This window comes from Glossina fuscipes, unplaced genomic scaffold, assembly GCF_014805625.2.
Source record: "Glossina fuscipes isolate IAEA_lab_2018 unplaced genomic scaffold, Yale_Gfus_2 2, whole genome shotgun sequence".
In the NCBI taxonomy this organism is placed as follows: Eukaryota; Metazoa; Arthropoda; class Insecta; order Diptera; family Glossinidae; genus Glossina; species Glossina fuscipes.
The window spans coordinates 28,035,545-28,046,179 of NW_023998416.1; the positions used below are offsets into that span (position 1 = coordinate 28,035,545).

Here is a 10,635-nt window from a genome sequence, read left to right on the forward strand (position 1 = left end):
GGTTGCCTATGCAACCTATCAGCTGCGTTTGGCGGCTTATGCACACACGATGTAATACATTAGTAATTTGTAGACTGTACATTAGTCATTAGCTCTCTCTTTCTTGCGTATGATCTTTTTTTTTTTGTTTTTCGTTTTCTCCTTTTCTTCTATACCTAAATGTTGTGAACTAAGATGACCAGATTTCAGTTGGCATTGATCTCCAGCGATTGCGATGATAAATAGATCCTTTGAAGCAAAAAAACAAGATGGTCAAGAACGTGTTGAAAATGAACAACGTACTGATCAGCATATCGAAATTGAGGGACTAAGGTTGTTTGGATAGTAATGTGTATTCTTACATTTTTGAATATTATCTCCACAATAACCCGGTTAAACTTTGTTTAAATAAATATTACTCTAATAGTTTACCTTTAATTTAGAGGAATCCACTCGGCACGTAATTAAATAAAAAAGGTTAAAAGAATAAGAAAAACAAATTTTTTAAAAAACATATGAAAAGTGTATCTGCCGATGACTATTTCGTCTACTCTTCGGTGAGACGCAGATTTAGGTAACTAAACTTTACTATCAAAGTTATCGTTAGAGTTTTTACCTTCATAGAGTAAAATCCACGGTCTGTTTTGTAATCCTAAATACTTTCTTAAATTTGTCAACTCTAAAAGAAGAATAACCGTATATCCCTTCTCCATTCCACTTAATGGCCTCAAACCTCGAATCTCTTTGACAAATACATCAGTTGAAATTTCTCTATTGCTTGTTCCGATTTAACTGATAGTTACCCATATCAAATCAGAAACTAGATAGAGACCTAGTTCCGGATAGAGACTTAGTTTAGCTTATCTTAGTCAACAACGGATTTAGGCGTTTCTTCTAGAAACGTGCCTCTCTCTTTGAACTAATTGTGACTTGGCCATTAGTTTTCCTTACCAAAACGTCAATTTCCTCTTTTCAGGATGACTTTCTGCCAGAAAAATCATAGCAGAAGAGATCGTTAAGGTTTTTTTTAACCCCAGTTCCTGCGAGGCGGTCATCTGTTATCGGCTACCAAGTGTATGCATGTTTATGTCGGTACTGTGGCATGTTTCTAGCCCTGATGAACATCGGTTGCGAGTGTGCCCCGTGGGCCAGATGTGTATATGGTTCCTTTTCCTTTTCTTTCTATTTTTTTCTGCGTTTCGTTTATATATTTATATGGATTTCTATCAAAAAAGCTCAAGTGAGAACTTTCTGACTTACAATTTTTTTTTCGCTCAGTTCGGGTGTTAGCTAAATATCATGTATAAATGACTAAATGAGTATATAAATTATCATTTTCGTCTTAAGGAACTTCGCGGTTTACGGAATAAGGTTTCTTTTCAGCAGAGCGTGTTAAATAGATCATCATGCATATTTTTTAGATATAGAATAGACCATGCTGTTCAAATTTGGTCCACCTAACTTTTATCTCAAATTACTATAATGGACACATTTTCACCATAAAATGCCAGTAATTAGATCTTTTTGGCACAGAAAGGTTTACATTGCCTAAGAATCCCTATATGTTGTGCTATCCAAATTAGGCCCAAAAAAGACCTACGTGATACAAATTCAGTAACCAACTTTCACCACGAAATTTTCAAAAACTATACGTTCTTACCCTGCAAAGATATAGGTTATACGAAAGGAGTTTCAAAAAGTTGCCACAGCTGAGCCAACTTTTTCATATCAAGTAGTATTGCTTAGCGTGGATTTGTCGAAAAAGTTTGAAAATTGTAATCTTTTTCTCTGCAACGATTTTTTATACTAAGGCGTTATATTTTTGGCGGATCATTTTCAATAGTGTTCGCCTTGGGTCAAAGCATGTCAGTGTACCAAATTCCATCAAAATATCTTAAAAATTGCGACTTGTAAATTGAACACAACAACACATGGACAGACATCAGACGGAGAGACAGATAAATTTAGATCGATTCAGAAAATGAATAAAAGTTAGATCTATTTTAAGCTCTTCTGGGTGTTACATACTTTTGCACGAACTTAATGTACCGGCGGTGTACGATATAAAAATAAAAAACAAGCGTTCGACTTCTTAGATAATAATAATAAGAATAGGGAAAAGGAAGTGGCTTTAATATCAGTTCTTCATAATGTTAGCAATAATTATTTCTGTAAAAAAAAAAATGTAAAGCTTTATTCTCTTTGGTCAGGTGCAGTGGTCTGCACGAAAAAAAAAAGAGAGAAAACGCCGAGTTCTTTAGTTGAACACAAACAAGTAATGAAGGCGGTGTTCTTTTAATTTTCCGAAACAAGGGCAAACATGTTCTCCAAATTCACATATTAAAGGAAGATAAGTGAATTAAATGCGTTCTGATATGCTGGCCACGAATAGGCGCTTAATTTTTGGTTTATGTTGTATACTCCCTAGAGTAGGTTACCACTCCTCGTATTTATTTTATAGGCATAAGAATGTATTAGTGGATTACTACATGGAATTCTAATCCGAAATCGCTTCTTATGTGCATTTTTTTTTTCTTTCCATTTTAGACTAACAATTAGTAAATATTTATTTATATATGAGTAGGAACCAAATAAAATATATTCAATTTTTTAGTTCCTTTTTTTCTTGAATGCGTGTAAAATATATATATATAAAAAAAAAGAAGAAGTTAAATAACGAAAAATAAAAAAAAAACATTTTAAAAATAATGTATTAACTTAAACTTAATTCACCAAAATGATTTTCGTTTTATGTGTTCGTATGCGAGTGTATCGGTTATTACTTTCTAAAAATGCAAGTGCGTTTGAGTGCGACAGTTAGAAACGTAGGCCGTAAATAGTGTAAGAAGAAAATCAAAAATTTAAAGTTATTTTTTGTTGAGGCGCATAATTCGATCTTTGAGGCCACCAGGTTTCAGTTTTGTAGTCTTCGCGGTTCTACGGGAACCTGTTTGCAATTCTCTTGACTTTCTTAGCCTGTGAAAGGACGCACAAAAATTAATACAAATTAATAAATAAATATGTAGAAGAAGAAGCATTACAATTCATTCCAAAGTGATGCAATTTCTTTTTTCCATATTTCTTTGAAATCATTTGTAAAATTGGTCCAATATTCGAAGAATTGACTGGGCGTGCATTGCTCTAGGCTCCCTGATCGCGGAATGAAATGATAAAATCTCATTATTTCGATGAACATGTCACGGCAGTCGTCCAACTCTGTATGCAATTCATCAATAGTTTTCGTAGCGATTTCTATAAATTCTTCCATTTTCGATTTGAAGGGCTCTAATGTTGTTTCAGTCGAATTTATGATGACTTTTTCCGTTGTCGCTTTACGCTCTAAAGAACATCGAAAAGAATAGAAGTGATTTATTTTTGATATGTCAAGATGGTTGCTTGCGCACCCAGTATTGAACTTACGCTTAAGTTTGCGACTTAGTTCGACAATTTGATGTTTGACTTCATCAAAGTCAACTTGAGTAGCCCTTTCGACGTCTGAAGGCTCAGGGATCGGTAGGGGTATTTCCATTAATTGCACACCCTCCTTACGTTTACGATCGATATAAGTTCTAACAATGAAATGTAGCAAAGTTATATGGGACTCTTTGGACTTGACATCTCTTAATTTGCCTAAAATTTCTAAAGTGAAACCGTCGGCTTGGCCACGTTGACGATTGCCGCCGTTCATGTAATTGCCCAAAGTTAATATAATTGAGAAAAGCAGTTTGAGCTCAGCGCTTTGTATAAGGAATTGATATAATTGCTTGACAACCTCAAGTTTGCGCTTAATTACCGTGGCCGCTTCCTCGAATTCAGCTTGAAATACAATGCATGAGATGCGCTCCGTCGACATACATATTTGCGATATTCTCCATAAGAATTTCTCAGGATAATCAAGGGGTATAGAATTTTGGGCAGCCTCTTTAATTTGTTCCAATTCTTTATCTGTAGCCTTAATGTTAATAATTTGTTGCAATGTCTCTAAACTAACAACAGAGGTATCCACGTGATAAATAGCGTGCTCGATTTCGTAAAAATCCACATGCAAAGAACGGGAAACAATGCCGACATTTCTAGATCTCTCACTATCCAGTATCTTTATGGTTTTCTGGCGGATATCAGTCTTTTCTTTTGGCTTGCTAATGGGTACCACAGCCTGGCGGGAGAAGAGCTCCGTAAATTCGTCGATATTATCTAAACGTGTCTCATCAATTTCTTGCCAAATTTCTTTTGGCGGCACTGGTTCGGCTGCTACAACCTCTTCGTGTGAACTAATACTGGAATCTATTACGTCCTCAGTGTTAGCTTGTTTGTTAAAAGGCATCGAAGAAGACGGCACAGGAGCTACAATTCTTGTCCAATAGAGGGGTTTCATCGGTTTCGGAGGATTTACAGCCGTCTTGCGTAGCACTGAAATATAAGAATACACAGGGAGCGCAATTACTTAATTAATTAATTGAAAAATTTACTTAATAAATAAATACTTACTACTGTTATGGCGAAACCAACTGCTTCCAGCCGGATTGGGAAGTGGGGCAGGCGAATTAGCGGCTGCCGATTTTTGCATTTCTACTGGAGGAAGAGATGCTGGCACTTCAGCACTGTCCTTTGGCGTGGGTGCAGAAGGTGGAGGAGGGGGAGGCGCTAATTTCGTATCTTTAATTTGTGCTGGCGCTAGCGGAAAATTGGCTTGCAAAGGTGGCGGAGGCGGTGGGGGCGGAAAATTGGTTTTTAAAGGGGGCGGAGGCGGTGGTGGCGGGAAATTGGCTTGTAATGGAGGCGGAGGCGGTGGTGGCGGAGGCTGCGATACTAAAGATGAAGGCTGAGATGGTGTGCGGCAAATATTTGCGTTTGTACTTTCTTCGTCTTCGGTATAAATTCTAACCTGAATTTCCTTATCGCAAGTTTTTTTACTCTCTATATTACTTATGATATTTCTGCACTGAGAACATGGAGTTTCCCCAAAAATGGAATCCGTTTGTACTGCAGCTTCCAGTATATCACTTTCACAACCCGAGCTAGTATTATCATTAATTTTTTCGTATTGATAAATTGTAGTTTCGCTGGCATTCAATAGATCCGTTAGCTGCGAAGATCGTTTCGGTGTTTTGCGTAACGTTTCATACAATTGAACACTTTTCGATGTTTTTGGTGTCTCAGTTCCAACGGAAGCAACGCTGTAAGGCCAGGCAGAAGTTTTATCCAACTTACCGGGAGTTAGTGGCTGCGATGTCGTAGGCGCCTCAGTATGTGTCCATTGATACATTTGAAAAGGCTGTTAAAAAATATTATTACATTTTGTTATCGTTTTCCACATCTCAATGAGCTCATCTCATGCTTTCGTCGCCTGAGTCGAACAAAAGGGTTTATTGTTAAAATAATTGGATAAGTTTGCGTCCGCATATGAACGGATTGAGTGAGACGGTCCTGATTTTGTCTTTAAGCAATATCTTGCAATATGTTTGCAATAACTTACGAATAACGTCATAGTTATAGCTGTTTGCGTGCCTTTGCTACAATGTTTTCTATCGTGATCAGAACATCAACAGAGATTGATGTCGCAATATATGCGCATCTGTACTTTTAAAAAATAATATTGATATGATTGATAGGACTGGTTTCGATCGAAGGTTCCCTATTCCTTTGCATTGCTTTTAAATACCACTATACGTTTGGTCGCTAGCAGTCCTGAATTGTCACACCGTTTGATTTCGAAGCAAGTTCAATAAATTCGTAATAAACTTACACTAAATGTTTCCAAATCATTTTTCTCGGAAATTTGCTTTAAAACTCCAACTTGAATTAGATTATTGCAATACTGAAGCGTAAGGGCAGTCATTTCCTGTTCATGTAGATTTAAAGCGTTATTCGCTTGCAGTGAGGACATGAACCATTTCATAAGCATTTGACCTGTCATGAAATTAAAAATAAAATAAATAAGTAAATAAAATAAGTAAATTCACTAAATTAATGGGGTTTCTTTTTTATATGTTCATCAGAGTACTTTTTGATGTCAAGCTGATGTTAGAAGAATCGAAAAATCATAAATAAATGAAGAGATGGTCGCCATTATTTCCAATAGATGAAAAAGCATTGACGACTGACAATGTATATTTTATGAAGGAAACGTACACACAAGGTGAAAAGCTATATATTTGAAAAATATGAAAAATTTTAATATTTTCTATTTGTATTCTATTTGTATAGATATGATAATAACTGGTTTACCTTATTTTATGGTAGACATTTAAGACTAATTTGAAGAGAGGAGAGAAATTAAAAAAATTTTTGGCCACTCACTAGATAACTGCTAGCAGTCATAAAGAATCTATTAAACTGAGCTCAAAGAAGTTGGCCCGAAAAGTTTATATAACAGCGTTAGCCACCACCAGTAATTTTCTATGGAAAGCTGATTACCATGAAATGCTTCATACATACAATAAAAGTGGACTAGAAATCAAAAACCCGGACACATTCTCGGAAATTATAGCAAACGCTCGGATCAAGATTGCGGTTTAGTGCACAACAAGTTCCCAAAATATCCTTTGATTCTTTCAAGAAGAATGAGGTGCGATTAAAATTGAGAAAAAGAGAAGGTATCCGATTATAGTAAAACTTGGCGATATGTTGCTTAGTTGACGCAAAAATCGTTATTGCCTTAAGATTGCTACCGATTCAGATTTTAGCAAAATTTTTCATTTTGATAAGTGGAAGATTCTGGAATACTGTTTCGAAACGGTTGCGGGTCTTACGGTTGTTTTCTAGAGGACTAGAACATGCTGTTTTGACACAGTTGCTACTTTCAGAGTTGATGCGGAGCGAACCGAAACAATCCATTGACAAGAGATGACAGTTCATTTCAAAGATGAACACAGATGGCGAACAACAGCTTTAATAACTTCAGTCTTAATATTTATATCTATTGGATTGATTTGAAATACGTTACAATCCCGTCTTGAGCCTAACGTGTTTAAAACTGCAACAGTATGTATTAGTGTTCTACAAACCTATTAGGAAAGTCATTTCGGTCGCTTTTCCTAATGGCCATGGCCTATATGCGCAAGCCTTGTATAGGAAAACTTGTAGAAAAATTGACTCGATCCGAAGCATTGTTAAAAGCATTTATCCTTGAGCCAAAAATTACGAGCTGCAGGTTGCACAAAAGAATATATAGGAGAGACAGACAAGCCTAAAACGATTTAGAAAATGATTTTGAATCGATCGGTAAAATTAAAGTATGAGCCTATTTCACGTTTTTCTGGATATTGCATACATTCGCACAAACCTAATATAGCCTTGTACCATAAAGAGCGTAGGGATTAAAAACGAACAACTCAATGAGGCTATGAATATCGAACTTAAGGGTCTCGATTTTAGAATATCGAAATGCTAGTAACAAAAAGTGCATTCACAAATATGTTGACAGTTCGTAATCCAGAACTTTTGTACAATTAATCTATCTCGTCTTTGATACTGCCTGCCATATAAACCTCATCACTTTTGTTTATTTTAAAGAGCACACAAAAACGTGAAAGGGAAAGAAAAGAAACGTGACTGATTAAAGTCGATTAACAAAGGACAATCGTTTCAATTGAAATGGTAGTCAAACGGACAATTATACAAAATGCCGCATGCCATACCAACCATTTGGCTGATTAGCCCTTCAGTTGATTCAATCACATGGATGTCGATGAAGTGGAATCGCTCAGAATATTACTCGTTCTTTCTTCGAGCAGTGTTGTAGCCAGCACATTTAAAAAACATATAGTCTTGGATGACCTTTTTATGAAAATTCCAAAATTAATTCCACTAACCACCACTTACATAAGATGATTGTACTAACTGCATTGGACATTCGAATTACGGTCAAATTATCAGTTTCTTAAATTTCAAAAAATTTCAATCACCAAGTTTTAAACAAATTCAAATAAGATCAATGGACGTACGAGCTGAGCATTTGAGAGTATATAGCGTATATTCCATAAATGCTGGAATATGTGCAGTAAAGATCATTTTTGTATAAAAATCCATACAGTTTTAAGCATTATAAACGTTTTTTACACCATTCTCTACTTGTGGCATAAGCATATTCAGTGTGCATAAGTGTATGCAGCATTCGAAAGGAAGAGAAATGGAACGATCTTTTGGAGATAGAAAATCATTTTTAATCATTTTAAACCCATCCGTCCGTGAAAAACTCTGGTAATAGAGATGTAGCAGCCTTTTGTAGATAAAAAATCATTCTGAATCGATTTAAGCCCATCTGCCCGTTAGAGGTTAGAGGTAACAAAAATTTGTGCCCAAACTAAAACCGAAAAATTTTCAAAGCATTTTGATGAAATTTTACATTTCCAAGGACGAACGCTATTGAGAATAGTTTGAATTGAAGCATTTTTCACGATCTTTGCTTTTGTTATACTTGGCGAATGCGTTTTGAAAAATGGCGTCATGTGCCTTATATGAAAAAAATTTCCCATTTTGCATGTTTCTCGTCAAATCTCGATGAAAAATAGTATTTATGCGTAGTGGACGTGGAATGTGGAACATTTGCAAGGAAAAGGATTGTTTTTACCAAACGCTTTCGTGTACAAACTTTCATACCAAAAGCATGGTAAGAAGATCCAACTTTTAGAATTTTATGATAAAAATTTTTATAAAACAATGAGTTTATATTTAAATTAACTGCAGTCAATTTAAATATTTATTTTTCCGATCCTTTCCGAGCATCCTAAAGGCTTTCATCAAAGGTAACTACCATAATTTTGATTGTAATAGGGAATAGTTACTGGTGTAGGGTACATTTGATAGCTGGCCTTGTTCGCGTATAACATTTAAAATTTTTTTTTCGCAATAAGTACTGCTTACCTTCGAATTTTTCATATGAAGCAAAATTTAATTTTTCTGGTACATAATAAGAACGTTTTCCGCTGATATTCTCCATATGCGTTGACGTACCAGTAATAGAACTAACGCCACTAATAATGTTGGCATTGGTAGTTGGTGGTGTCTTTTCAACCGTAAATGTAGCAACTTTCCTAAGCACGTTGTTTTTGGAGGCTCTGGGTGTTGTTGGTGTGGTTGGTCGAGCTGTGCTGTTAATAAAATTGCGTGGCAATGATTCATGAGCAGACTTTTCTTGGATGGGTAAAGCAACATTGCCGCACGTTTCGCGGAAATACTCATTCTCTTCGGGTGTTGTCGTTTGAGACTGAACAGGTGTTTGGGATGATTTAAATGAAATGATAACGGTTGACTGAGTTTCCGGCGAAGTTACCGCCCTTCTGCCTGATGAAGGTGAAGACGTAACTGGTACTGCCGTTTATTCGAATTAAATATGAAATGGAAATAAATTAATGTACATGTAATTAAGAGGAATGTTAAGAAAGTTATAGAGAGTTAAATAGATGAGTATGAGGTTTGGTTGATGGAAAAAATTTCGATTTTAAAAGTTTAAAGCATTTAGGTATAAATAATGCTGGTAGTAAATAAAAAAAAAAAAAAAAAAATGTCCTCCTAAGAGGCGGCGTCTTACCGTTATTCACATTGAGCGATTCTGTTTGTGGGGTGCTGGCCCTTAAAGGACACGATAAACTGGGCAAATCGATTTTTTTCGCCTTGGATATGTTAAATAATTCATTAGAAGGTATTGCGGTCGCTGGCGTGGCAGTGCAAAGTGTCATATGATCAATTGGTAAAGTGTTTGAATAACAGTTAACATTAGAGACACTCATCGTACTGATGGCAGCAGTAGTGCCATTACTGTTACTATTGCTCTCGCTTAGTAACTGAGCTAATTTTGTACCTAAATGCATAGCCATTTGCTCATCGATGCATTCGGCTTCTAATTCTGGACTGGATTCGGTTGAGGCTTCCCGGGAGGGTAATAATTCTAAAAATGTAGTTTTCGATACCGATAGCTGCGATAGTTTGTCCGCCTGATGGCGTCTTTGCAAATCTAAAATCGCCCTTGCTGTAGTTGGTGACAAAATGCTGGAAGTAGCAGCCGAATTAATGCTAATACCACTAAGTGGTCGGTTTCGTGTTTCTTTTATATCATTTAAGGCATTAAATGCACTTGGCGAGCGCACTAAACGGGAATGTAATAAGTCACGCGTATGAAGATTATTATTTACGGAATGCAACGTTTCTACAGTGTTTGGATAATTTGTTGCATCACCATCAGAGAGAGTTAGACATTGTTCAGCTACAACAGCTGCCAGCGGTGTACCGGTGCTTTGTGTTGATAAAGGTGTATCTGCAAAGAGTGAATCAGAGTTTGATGACAAGTCCCTTATAGCCAAGTTATCACAGTTTTCGATTTCAGTTAATGAATAATGACGACGAGAGTTAGTTGTTATGTCAATTATGCGATTCTCATCTCCACCGTTTCCAACATTAACATCACAATTATTATCACTATCGATATCATCATCATTATCGTTATTGTTGTAAAATGCCTTTTGCAAAATACTATCTATGCGTTTGCATTGTTTTATGCAGAGATAGTCCATAAAAGCATACGCGTGCATAATATCCATAAGAATAACGTAGAGTTGGAAAGATGTTAGGTGTTACGTGCAAATTGTTTAGTATAAAAAAAAAAAAAAAGCCAACATTAAAGTAATAAATTAGAAAGAGAATTATAGGGGGAAAGAG

The 10,635-nt window shown here is 36.0% G+C and overlaps 1 protein-coding gene across 12 annotated transcripts in view; it reads right to left on the reverse strand.

Annotated features, from left to right (window-relative positions):
- Positions 1 to 2,731: 2,731 nt before the first annotated feature.
- Positions 2,732 to 10,635, reverse strand: part of LOC119633121 (protein cappuccino) — a 33,931-nt gene continuing 26,027 nt past the window's right edge. For 9 of the 12 annotated variants that reach the window (XM_038026385.1, XM_038026378.1, XM_038026383.1 and 6 more), the window contains 7 exons: positions 9,512 to 10,453; positions 8,845 to 9,291; positions 5,726 to 5,889; positions 4,468 to 5,254; positions 3,400 to 4,389; positions 3,021 to 3,318; positions 2,732 to 2,955 (listed from right to left, as the gene is read on the reverse strand). In XM_038026385.1, coding sequence (XP_037882313.1) covers positions 2,847 to 2,955; positions 3,021 to 3,318; positions 3,400 to 4,389; positions 4,468 to 5,254; positions 5,726 to 5,889; positions 8,845 to 9,291; positions 9,512 to 10,453 — 3,737 coding nt within the window. In that variant the 3' untranslated portion in view covers positions 2,732 to 2,846. The remainder of the gene's footprint in view (positions 2,956 to 3,020; positions 3,319 to 3,399; positions 4,390 to 4,467; positions 5,255 to 5,725; positions 5,890 to 8,844; positions 9,292 to 9,511; positions 10,454 to 10,635) is intronic. The other 3 variants (XM_038026386.1, XM_038026388.1, XM_038026389.1) reach the window with 1 other exon arrangement.